Below are 9,252 nucleotides of genomic sequence, written 5' to 3'. Positions count from 1 at the left end.
ATATTTATCTATTTCCTGGCTTTTTTTTTTCCTTTTCACAGTTAATTTGCATCCTACCCCCTGAAAAGTGAAAAGTTTTTCATTTCCCCCTGCTCTTTTTAGCTTCACTTCTTCCTATAACAGCTTCCTACTTTTAGCCTCCTCTTCTTTTTTTCTCAGCTTTTAATTATTTCTATTTGTTAATATTAATTTTTGTCCCTCATTCTAATTACCTCTAGTCCTAAATCTGGTCTTTTTCCCTCAGAAAAAAAGGAACCACCTGTTTCCCTCTCCTCCTCATGTCTCTTTCTTCTGATTATGTTAGTTGGGTTTCTCTCCTACATTACCCACAAGGGAATACACATGCATGCACACCACTGGCCAATGTCAGGTGGATGTTTTGAGATGGAGCAGATGGATAGTCAGCAGATACTCCCTAGCTTGGTGGCAAGGCCAGATCAAGACTTTTAGAGACCCTAAACACTGAAAAAATTATGGTGCCCCCTACAAATATTTATTTATTTATTTATTTATTTATTAATTAATATAACACAGGGCTGCTTCCATGTCTTGAAAAAACCATATAATATGCACATTATATGCATGAAAATATGGGAATTTAATTGTGTAGCATGTGACAAAAAACCACATATCATATGCAAAAATCATATGTACAACTGGCTTCCAGCCAAATCTTGTGCTTTCATGCTTTGATTAACATAGACATTTTTGTTAGAATATGTAAACTGAAAAGCTCAAACAAGAACTTAAAAGTCTTTTGGGGGGATTTTTTTTAACAGTGGCTGTTATTTATTTGGCTTGCACATATAGTGCAGATGCCATGGATCTAAAAGACCAGCAGGTCTTTTTATCCTTATGCACACCCAACATCCCAAAATACAGAAGTAAAAATAATTTTTAAAGAACCAAGCAGCGATGATGATTATTATTTAATGCAAAACATGAGTCTTCTCTCTGGGTGAGTCTATACTTGTTAGTTTTTGCTGGTTTATACTCAATCGCTTTAGGTAGGGAGGTGATTTCTTGGGGCTCTTGAGGAAGGGGAGGAGAAAGTGGATGGATTTGGATGGGTGGATGTGGTTTGTTAAGGAGGACGCATCATTTGCACCATGGTCCATGGTAAATCCAGCACTGAAAAAACTGTGGTATTCCCTTCCCTTGTTGATGCCCTTATATATGTGCTTACTGTACTTTGCTAAATGGTTAATCTGGGGCTGCTTGGCGGAAAAGGAGGAACATCTTTTGCCATCTTTCTTCCCATTCTTTCTGCTCCTTTCACACAGCTCTCCACTCTGCTTGCCAGCTGTTTCCTCTTTCACCTTCTCTTTCTATACTACAGCTTTACTCTCTAAGATACTCCTGCCTCTCACCTCCATTTGGAAGCTGCTAGTGCTGACAATAATTTAAAAGGGCTGGTATGGCTCTTGAGCAGGGCAGGAGTATGAGGAGACAACTAGTGAGCTGTGACCCTGACAGCCATCTGAATGTGAATGGACACCTGCTAGTAGTCCCTGACTCATAATCTGTGTACAGTGGGGTCTTGACTTGAGAACTTAATCCGTATTGGAAGGCGGTTCTCAAGTCAAAAAGTTCTCAAGTCAAATCTGCATTTCCCATAGGAATGCATTGAAAACCATTTAATCCGTATCTGATCTTTTCCATCCATAGAAACTAATGGGAAGCTGCTATTCCGCCTTCGACCACTAGAGGGGGATATTTTGTTTCTTTTTTTCTTAGGTCAAGAAAGGTTCAGGGAAGGCAGGGAAAATACAGTCCAGGCAGTACAGGACCAGGCAGTCTGAAGACTGTCTCCCAATCCACTCTCTAAACACTGGGAGGAGTGAGGAAGCAGACAGGCACCTTTTTCACTGGCCAACAGTTAACTGAAAGTTCACATTTTGCACTTTCCCTGCCTCCCACGTGGGTTTTTTTCAGTTCTTAACTCAAATCTAAGTATGTAAGTCAAGTCAATATTTTCCTATGAGAGTGGTTCTTAAGTCAAAATGTTCTTAACTCAAGCCGTTCTTAAGTCAAGACCCCACTGTATCCACAAAACTATCTTGAGAAAAAAAAACCTCCTGTTTTATGAGTGTGGGATATTCTGCTTCTGTATCCATTATTCAAATGCCAGGCAATGGCCCAATATTGCTGCACAATTTGGAGGCCATTAACTCATATAAAAGTGCGCTGCTGTAGTCACCACAAATCAGAATGACTTAACGGCACATAACATCTCTGGAGTGTTATTTCTTTCTCTTAACTATCAAACAAATTGTATAGTGAAAAGACAGGTGGAATGGTTGAAACTATAACAGGATATAGGCACCAAAGCTCTGTTAACATTAAGACCATCCTCAGCCACAAGGGAAAATGCAGTAATTTCACAGTTTAAACAAGTGAGGTTCAGAATATTTGCTCTCTATTATTTTTAAAATATATTTTAAAATGTTTTTACAACCAGACACAGAATCTCCTTGTAGGTACAAATGCTGCTTGGCCAGGAAGGAGGCTAACAGTTCTCCCCCTGAGAGTCAGCTAATTGGATCCTGAGTGACAGGGTCAAAAGTTCAGATTGCCCCAGCTGTGAAGGTGATTTGAAAACTTATGTCAGGAGACTAGTCTCAGAAATCTTGAGTGAATGTTTACTGAGAGCACTCAGGACCGGGACAAACAGAAGAGGTTTGTGGTTTTGTGATGCAGAGATACTCTGAACATACCTTACAAAACTGTATGTTAATTCCTTGGAGATACATGACAAGATGTCCCTTTCTGGAGGACTGTCACTCCATTACTTTCTTTAAAGCAAGCCTGTTTTTTTTTTTACTCTTCAAAGAAAGCCTGTCTTTTGTCTTTCTGTGACCATTCATTGCCCTCCAAACATCTCCCTTCCCTGCCCATAAATCTGCAACATTGTATCTACTTTGGAAATGCTTGTTGATGTCTCTTTTATGCTTTCTGTCCTCTTCCATGTCTCATATACAAGGGAGGTAACAGGTTCACACCTTTAAAATCCCACAAGACAGTCCTGTTCACTCCTCTGACCTAATTTCTTCCCACACTTAATCCCATGTGCTGTAATACATCCAGGTTTCCTCATCTGCTACTTAGCCCCATGATCTATATAAATCCCTTGCATGTTTTCCAAATGCTCCTCAGTTCTGTGTAGCCACCCTTAGTTCTTTCAAAACAGTTCTATTCATCTACTACTATATGTATAGGAGGCACAGCAAAGTAAGAAACAGCAAAACATAATCACAGAACTCCTGCAATGGATCGAATGAACAATAATTAATTATAGGAAACATACAGGGGGCTCCTTCAAACTTAAAGTTAAGGAAATAAATGCACTGTACATATTTCCCCCCTATGATAAGGATGGTACCCTCGTATGTATTCCCACTGCTGTGATGAGAGGAATTTGTCACAGTAGAAAACTTTGGAGTTTGTGTGCAGATTCTTAAGAGAATATCATAGTAGATACTTATGACTGATAATCCACAGTGATATTTACCAAGAATGTGAGCAACTGCTTCCACAAGGTCCTTCTGGTTGCCCCCATCACTTTTTGTCAACACCTTTTCTGCCAGAACGAAACTGGACATGACAGGGTGAGGCTGATTGAGAAAATGATCCAGAACGTCTAGACATGAGCTGATCCGCTGGGGTAGAGTTCCTCCAACCACAGTGTCATTACTGCCCATGGTTTCCAAGACGACGCCCACATCACCAACAGCCCCCCATTGTACAGCTAGGCCTGGGGAACATACAAAGAAGGCATGATGGTTATTTCTTGTAGCATGTATGATCGTAGAAAATGTAATAAGATGTAGAAAACTGTGTGGAAAACACTGCCAGTTATGAGTCCAAGGATTTGATGGTGCACAGGAGGGCACTGGCTTGCATGCGCTGAATTCTGTGCAAATTTGTTCCTGTCTATTTCTTTACAAAACATCAAGACTAGAAGGACTGCATCATTACCTGGGAGTCCATCGTGCTGTCGCTGTTCACAGATGCGCTCCATGGTAGAATTGGCAAACCCATAGTTACTCTGCCCAGCGTTACCTCTTCCACAGCTTACTGAGGAAAAGACTACGAAATGGTCCAGTTCAGGACACTTTTGACGAGTTACTCTAGAACAAAGAGCACAAGGAATGAGATCATTCATTGTTCGTTTTCAGTAAGATGACTTCCATGCTCATCATCAGTACTATCTAGCTCATTTATTCTGCACTTACTGGTCAAGATTAAGGGTGCCTGAATACTTGGGTTTGTTGACTTCACAGAAAAGCTCTGGAGTCTGGTTTTCCAGCATAGCATCCTTCAAGACCTGTTTGAAACAGCAACGATTTGTGATTTATTGATTTATTATGTTTGGTATTATTTTTTTAAAAAAATGTTGTGAACTGTTTTGAGTCCCTTATATAAAAAGAAAGGTGATAAATAAGCATATATGCACAATCACAATATTCATATTTACATACAGGTCAACGTAAGTATTTTGCTTCCATTTCAAAATAACTGATTGAATGGATTCTTTCTCAAATGGTAGATTATGGACCAATTCTAGAGCAGGGAGGAGGAGTCAAATTCTCCATTAACACCTGTTCCAAACCTGATAATTAGCAGCCTCCCCCACAGCTACTATCTGCGTTTTTAAAAATAGCCTCAAGTCTAACTGGCTCTTAAGAAATCTAGATAGGACAACCCTGAAATATAAGCGATAACTTCTGCTTGATGAAGGTCACACACATCCTCCTTCTATTTTGCTTGTTTACACATTTACAGCATGACCACTAATATCTCATTGAATATGAATCTCCTCAGATCACCTGGAGCCTTTCTCCTTCACCCTCCGACGACCAGAGTGAAAAGTCATTCTATGACTACTGTTTCTGTTTGACTCAGGAAGTTTACAGCATAATTTCAATTCCACACTTCAAGAAAACAAAATAATGCTACCCTACCAGTTTATAGTTAGACAGAATAGTGCAGCTAGGCCTAGCTAGGCTTCAAAAACCTTCTAGTTTAGGCCTTCCTCCCAAGTGAACCACATTTAAGTATCTGTAAGATGACCATCAGGCAGAATTCCCAGAATGGAAAATTATATATTTGTGGTTTTTAAAAATCCGCAAACCTTCATCCTTATGATTTTTAGCTAGTTCATTGGAGGCATATGATAAAGTTGAGAAGAAACCATCACATTCATCTTGATCCTAAGCACCTGTCACTCACCATAGCCAAGTTGAAGATGCCCCCAACTGGCCCAAGCCGAGAGGCTTCTTCTATTAAGTGTTGTGCTCCCTCCAAGGTAGCAACATCAGTGGTTGAGACAAGAACTTTGATTCCAAGATGTTTCCACTCTTGAACCCTTTTAGCCTGGTAACCTGCAAATCAAGGAAATATACAGTGACATCCATTGCATACTAGATACACTTATAAAGCTGTACCTCCCACTGTATTTAGGCTGTGGGGCTTTTTAATGTTCTCATTCTTCCATTGTGTTAAAGTAGCATTTAAACAGAAACAGCAGAAAACTGCCTTGTAATTAAAATAAATGTGGCAAAGATCAGTTATAGTAAATGTTCATTTTATGATCCTATTGATACTTTGGCTCTATGTTCCTACTTCTTTCCTCTGAGATTAGGCTGTGTCAACACAGATAATACATTCAAAAAGACACACAGCTACAGATACATACAGGTTCAAAATGCTTGCTGTTTGCCTTCATCTTGCCTATTGCCATATTGCTTTCACAAACACTTCTACCCTCGCTAATTTCTTTCAGTATTTAGTCTACATTTTGAAGTTCTTCCATAGTCTTCTGAAAAAAATATGATTTATCAAGGACAATGTTAAAAGCCCGAGTCCAGAATTTTGTGGCATCATATACGATCATAGGCTCAGTTGTTCTTATTTTTTTTCACTCTTAGCTTACCTGTTCGAATGCCAGAACGAGATGTCAGCACCAACTTTTTTGCTCCTCTTTCCACCAGCCATTGAGCCAGTTCCAACCCAAATCCACCCAGGCCTCCTGTGATGATATATGATTTATTTGGTGGGCAAGAAGTTCGAGAGATGGCAAGAATCTGGGTTTCTTTAGCTTCTTTGGTGGGGTTTTGCTTTTCTTCTTCTTGGACCTGCGAACAACAGTGCAGACAATTCATCCAACATGATAATATCTGGTAGACTTGAAGCCTACACTTAGTTTTTATAATTGTGGGTTATTCCTAGGCATTGGTGTTTGCTCACAAGAAACCAATGTGTCAGTGTTGCTTTCCCAGTGTTGCATCCCAAGATAATTCTTTTAAGAAATATTTTTTTTCTAAAATACCAAAGAATAAATACAGTACAGTGGTGCCTCACTTAACGATTGCCTCGTTTAGCGATGAATTCGCATAACGATGTGGTTTTTTAGAAAATAATATGCACCGTATAATGATGTTTCCTATGGGCGATTTTCGCTTAGCGATGTTTGGGACCATGCTTCGCATAACGAATGCGATTTTAGGTCCCCTGCTTCACTTAACAATGTTTCTTTTTTCAATTTAAAAAGTGTCTTAGAAGGGTCAAAAACGGTTCTAAATGCTTGGATTCGTTAGAGGACCCCTTAAGTCATGTGCAAACCTAATTTGGCTTTGATCTGACTTTTCGTTAATTTATGGTGAATTTTTTTTTCGGCCCATAGGAACCAATGGACCTGTCAAAATCTGACAGCTCCATGCTTTCCTATGGGGGAGAAAACAATTCACCATAAATTAACGAAAGTTCAGATCAAAGCCAAATCAGGTTTGCACACGACTTAGGGGGTCCTCTAACGAATCCAAGCATTTAGAACAGTTTCTGAGTCTTCGTTAATTTTTTGTGAATTTTTTCTTCCCCCATAGGAAATAATGGAGCTGTCAGATTTTGACAGCTGTCAAAAGTTGGGGGAAAAAATTCACCATAAATTAACGAAAAGTCAGATCAAAGCCAAATTAACTTTTGCATCCGTTATAGAGGGTGCAGAAGCTAATCCAAGCATTTAAAACCATTTTGACCCTTTTATGACACCCTTAATTTTGCAAAAATTGACTTCGCAAAGCCATTGAAATGTATTGAGTCAGCTTCAATACATTCCAATGGAGGAAACATTGTTTCGCTTAGCGATGTTTCCTATGGATTTTTTCGCTTAACAACGGCAATCCGTTCCAATTGGAACGGATTAACCAGTTTCCAATGCATTCCTATGGAAAATGGTGTTTCGCATAACGATGTTTCACATAACTTTTTTTGGGAACGAATTAACATCGCTATGCGAGGCACCACTGCATATCATTTCCACATTTTGGTCATACAAAGACAAGACAATAACATTAAGTAGACGCAAGTAGTACATAGTTTTGCTGGAACCATTTGCGCCAGTTAGAGATATCTGGTGATTTCTGCCGTACATACATTTAATACTGTGTTATGTTCTAGTGAGACAGTTAATCTCTTTTCAAAGTGTGGCAACTTGGACGGCTCAGACATAGAACCTCCATAACGGTGGGTGTCATACTGATTCCCAGATATCTAATGTAAAAGACCCACAACTCAGCTCTAGTTAAAACAGATCAACCTCAATCCACAGCTACAGAGTGACTCTGGAATTCCATTCCAAGGGGAACTCATCCAGCCCTTCACCTCACATTTCCACATTCCAAATCAATCATTTTGCTTTAATCAGAGGTTTGGTCTGTTGAGCCGGTTTGTGTATCTTTACTGTTCAGTGTTTTAGTGTGTAGCTTTAATCTGATTATTTATTAATTGCCTTATCTATTTTTTAACTTGTTCTTCTCATTTTAAAATATGATTTTATTGTGTTATTGTTTATGGTATAGGGACTGGGTATTTTCCATTGTGGATTTTATCATTAATCTTTACCTTAGCCATTTTTATGGAAACATGGGATACTGATGTACCTAGGAATAAGTACTAGTATTGTTAAAAGAAAAAAGTAATATTTATTACAGACGCACAAAAGTGCTAGATCCAATTTGTACCCAAATGAAGAGCACACAGATCACAGGTGACCCGCTCTGTACTCTTTAGAAGACATTCTGACTTGCTGTGACCCCAGGTCCATGACATTATCTGTGCATTTCTAGATGCCTGTTAGAGGAAAGAAATAGTCCTAAAATGGAGAAAACCCCAAATGGCTATGGCCTGGAGTGTGTGCATGCAATGCTACATCCTAACTGTGTGGTCTCTACACTTGAAGCCCATCCAACAATCATCCTTTCATAAACACAAACACCCATGTCTAATAGTATAATAATGTTTCTGTAAAATGTAGTAAACTGAGTGACAGGAAAAAAATAGAAAAGAAGAATATTCCAGAATGTGAAAAGGCTATTTGAGCAGCAGCCAAGAGTCCTCCTCTACACTCTACACCTCAGCAAAAGGGCAGGCAGAGCGGCTTCCAGGGGATGTACATACGGTACTATGGAGTGATCTCAGACTGACCCCTCCCTACAGTCTCAGTGGTTGGAGTGTTCAGGGGAGACACTGGGCTTTATTGGGATGTCATTTTCTGTCTCCTTTAATGCTAGCAGCTTAGTCTATTAAATTATTTTTTTATTTTCCCTTTCTTCAGTCCAAATTGCTGGCAATTTTAACCCTATTAATACTACAGTAACGGGATATGAACGATTTCGTTATCATGTCATTCAGCCCTGAGTGTCAACAGCGTTTTCTTTTTCCACTGTATGGTCACATCAGAATCAGATAAAAGACTCCTGATTTGGTCCACATTTGCACATTTGTCCAGGGACAGTGCACATGCCTATTTTTAGCCCTTCCCTCCATTTTATAATGCAAGTATTACTATTACTACTAGCATATCTTCTGTGATGTGTGCATACATACATAGTATGTTTAGTATAGAAATAAGAGTCTAAAAATCTACCAGTCATACCTCAATCACAACTTTTCCAATGTGCTTTCCTTGGGCCATATATCTGAAAGCGGCTTCTACCTCTTCTCTTTTGAAAACAGTAGTCTTCAGAGGTTTTACTACACCGTCTTTTATGCCATTCTTCAACAAGTCTGACACAATTTCCCACTCATTGTTTCCTTCTTCAAAAATGGCATCTAAGAGGATCCCATGGAAAGCCACGTTCTTCAGGAAAAGGGCCATTCCTAGAAGAAGCAAGACAAAGATGGCCTTCTTCAACAAACATCTCTTGCTCTTTAAAAACAATCCACGTATATTGACTAAAAAACATAACAGAG

At 39.2% G+C, this 9,252-nt stretch overlaps 1 protein-coding gene across 2 annotated transcripts in view; it reads right to left on the bottom strand.

The window, feature by feature from the left end:
- FASN (fatty acid synthase) overlaps window positions 1–9,252 on the bottom strand; it is a 69,116-nt gene that overhangs the window by 9,237 nt on the left and 50,627 nt on the right. For both annotated transcript variants that reach the window (XM_020814654.3, XM_078384249.1), the window contains exons 32-37: window positions 8,936–9,159; window positions 5,936–6,137; window positions 5,233–5,384; window positions 4,236–4,327; window positions 3,979–4,130; window positions 3,512–3,754 (exon numbers count right to left, since the gene is read on the bottom strand). In XM_020814654.3, the coding sequence (XP_020670313.3) occupies window positions 3,512–3,754; window positions 3,979–4,130; window positions 4,236–4,327; window positions 5,233–5,384; window positions 5,936–6,137; window positions 8,936–9,159 (1,065 nt within the window). The remainder of the gene's footprint in view (window positions 1–3,511; window positions 3,755–3,978; window positions 4,131–4,235; window positions 4,328–5,232; window positions 5,385–5,935; window positions 6,138–8,935; window positions 9,160–9,252) is intronic.

Source organism: Pogona vitticeps, chromosome 2 (genome assembly GCF_051106095.1).
Source record: "Pogona vitticeps strain Pit_001003342236 chromosome 2, PviZW2.1, whole genome shotgun sequence".
Taxonomy (NCBI): domain Eukaryota; kingdom Metazoa; phylum Chordata; class Lepidosauria; order Squamata; family Agamidae; genus Pogona; species Pogona vitticeps.
This window is presented reverse-complemented; position numbering and strand designations above follow the sequence as displayed.